At 36.7% G+C, this 3,433-nt stretch overlaps 1 protein-coding gene across 1 annotated transcript; it reads left to right on the top strand.

Annotated features, from left to right (window-relative positions):
* Window positions 1–178: 178 nt before the first annotated feature.
* On the top strand, window positions 179–619 carry MONOS_17479 (uncharacterized protein; the record flags this gene model as incomplete). Its single annotated transcript, XM_067870402.1, has 2 exons — window positions 179–327; window positions 382–619. 2 exons carry the CDS (start codon window positions 179–181, stop codon window positions 617–619), a joined length of 387 nt encoding a protein of 128 aa, XP_067728298.1.
* Between the last annotated feature and the right edge of the window lie 2,814 nt (window positions 620–3,433).

Consider the following 3,433-nt stretch of genomic DNA (forward strand, 5'->3'; position numbering starts at 1 on the left):
ATCTCATTCATCAACAGTTGCAACGTCTGTCAGTGATGATGACAGAGACTCACTACCCTCGTCTGCCTTTGAGGATGAAGATGACTTCAGAAAAGAGTGCCTGAGGTGGAAGGCGCCCGAGCTGCTGATCAACAAGAAGATGGGTGCAACAAAGGAGTCGGTGGCATTCTCGATCGGGATGATGCTGTGGGAGTGCCTGACGCTCCAGATCCCATTTGGTGAGTATGAGGCAGAAATCGCTGGAGAAAAATCAAAAATGGAGAGAGGCCGCCCATGCAGCCCATCGGCTCGTCTGCCTTCTCTGAGCTCGTCAATGCCTGCCTGTCGGTGAACCCCGCCGACAGACAGACCCTCACCAGTCTCAAGCGCCTGCTCATCCAGCACTTCCCGCCTGGCGCTGCCATCCTCACCCTCTCCGATGCAGTCGACTACACCTGCTGCTCCGACAGACAGCAGCAACTCTCTGGCTCAGCCTCGTGCAGCTCCATCTCGGCCACTTTCATCTCGTAGAACAGTGTTTTCCTCCTTCCTGCCCGATATCTTGCTCATCGGCGTGCAGGATTCGCTTCAACAAGGTGGATTAGTATTGTCGAATTCGGTACAACAAATGGTGAACTGAAATGAAACACCCAATTTGTTCCTTCCAAATACCATTTATGATTTTTGTGATTTTTTTTTTTCTTTTTGTTTGTGTTGATGTTGTTGCACAAAATGCATCAGTATTTGTGCATCTTTTTCTGTTTATTTGCTTCTATCCCCGCCGTTTTTGTTTTTGTGACACTTCACCTTTGCCATTTTCTGCTCTTCCCCATGATGTTCGTCTTCTTTTGTGTTTGTCTTGTTTTTTGTGTTTTCGAATCCAAAAATGAAGTGATTGTTGAAAGCAGATAAACTCAATTCTTTGAACTTAAAAATGTCACAAACCAGCAGCCACACAGAGCAGCCCTCTTTGTCACAGTTCCAGAGAGAAGAGGAAGAGACAAAACAAAATAATCTCAATTCCCCAGACTCATTCCCATTTGCTTTCCAAACAATTCTGAGCCAAAGGAAGAGCTGGATGTGGCTGCTTCTGTGGAACTGATGGAATTGGCTGGTGGGCTGATGCTTGTGCCTCATTGCCACTGGGCAGAAAATGTGCGAGTTGTTGAAGGCGAGAAAGCACAATGGAAGAAGACTCAAATTCCTTCTCATCTCAAATGTCCAAGGCAGTTAAATTGGCTCTTTCTCATCGCTGTGAGCCAGAATCTGTCGCATCCCAGCGGTTTGAGACTCGCCCCTCGGCAGTGCTCATTCACGATGCTTCCTCAAAGTGGCACATTTCCTCCAGCTTTGCCAAACAACAAACATAAACCTTCACACCAGCAAACGAAACACATACTTTGTCAAATGGCTCGTCTAGCTTGGCCTCAACAAGAAATCTTGTTTTTGCATTTTCAAAGCAAGCTGCCCCTGACATTTGCTTTCAAAAATACAATAATAAGGATATTGGAGTTATATATTGGGGAAAAAATACTTTTCCCGTTTAGTTTATCTTTTTGCAAGAAACCAAAATTTCTGTTTGCTCAATAATGCATGTTTCGATATTCGAAATCCAACATGTGATTTCTTGAATCTTTGACAGCTTGCCAGATCTGCAATTCGTCTGAAAAGAATTATGAAATATTGCTTCAGCATTCAATCCAGAAACCTCACCCACGCAGGCAATCCGAACACTTCTGTCGCACCCAAAAATTCAGAAAATGATATTTGACAGATTCAAACTGTCATAAGCACATTTGTCCAAAATATAAAATATCAAAAATCCAATGAAATGATGATGCATACGCTATGGAAGAAACTTTGTTGCTTCTGATTGCTGAATGCAGCCGCAAAGTGCAGATGAAAATGATTGCAAGTGAAAGCTCAACGAGGGTTCGTTTTCATCGCAGATGCCAAGAAGAAACAGCAAATTGCAGAAATAATATCTGCGGAGTATGGCCAAATTTTTATTTTTTTAAATTTTGTATAATTTTATTTTCAGTTAATTCAGAATATCGCGCGATATTGAATTATATCATTGCACAACTTCAATAAAGACATGGGGTGGTTTTTATCCGAACATTTTATTTTCATAGGCGTATCTCACAAAATAAAACCTAAAAATAGAAAAGGCATATTAAACCAGATTTATATTCCGATTTTATGTTCATACAAATTGTTTTTCTTGTCAATTTTGTTTTTGATGAAGATCTTGGGAATTTTTAATTTATTTTTGATCATTTGTTTTGTCCATTTTGGACTATATTTCTTTTTTGTTTATTTTTAACTACAAGGTCATGAAACATACTCTTTGAAGTTTTATTGTTCCAAATGTTATTTGTTTTTAACTATTTTTCATAAGTTTTCGCATTTCATTGTTTTTATCAAAAATGATGAATAAATGAATAATCTAAGCGATGAGATGTTTAAAAGATATTAAGATTTATTTTCTTATTCAATTTGAAAAATATAAAAACTCATTTTTGATTCAATTTAACATCACTTATAAGTTAAATCAAAAATGAGTTTTTATATTTTTCAAATTGAATAAGAAAATAAATCTTAATATCTTTTAAACATCTCATCGCTTAGATTATTCATTTATTCATCATTTTTGATAAAAACAATGAAATGCGAAAAACTTATGAAAAAATAGTTAAAAACAAATAACATTTGGAACAATAAAACTTCAAAGAGTATGTTTCATGACCTTGTAGTTAAAAATAAACAAAAAAAGAAATATAGTCCAAAATGGACAAAACAAATGATCAAAAATAAATTAAAAATTCCCAAGATCTTCATCAAAAACAAAAATTGACAAGAAAAACAATTTGTATGAACATAAAATCGGAATATAAATCTGGTTTAATATGCCTTTTCTATTTTTAGGTTTTATTTTGTGAGATACGCCTATGAAAAATAAAATGTTCGGATAAAAAAACCACCCCATGTCTTTATTGAAGTTGTGCAATGATATAATTCAATATCGCGCGATATTCTGAATTAACTGAAAATAAAATTATACAAAATTTAAAAAAATAAAAATTTGGCCATACTCCGCAGATATTATTTCTGCAATTTGCTGTTTCTTCTTGGCATCTGCGATGAAAACGAACCCTCGTTGAGCTTTCACTTGCAATCATTTTCATCTGCACTTTGCGGCTGCATTCAGCAATCAGAAGCAACAAAGTTTCTTCCATAGCGTATGCATCATCATTTCATTGGATTTTTGATATTTTATATTTTGGACAAATGTGCTTATGACAGTTTGAATCTGTCAAATATCATTTTCTGAATTTTTGGGTGCGACAGAAGTGTTCGGATTGCCTGCGTGGGTGAGGTTTCTGGATTGAATGCTGAAGCAATATTTCATAATTCTTTTCAGACGAATTGCAGATCTGGCAAGCTGTCAAAG

The sequence above is a fragment of the Monocercomonoides exilis genome (assembly GCF_001643675.1).
Source record: "Monocercomonoides exilis strain PA203 chromosome Unknown scaffold19-1596985, whole genome shotgun sequence".
NCBI lineage: Eukaryota > Preaxostyla > Oxymonadida > Polymastigidae > Monocercomonoides > Monocercomonoides exilis.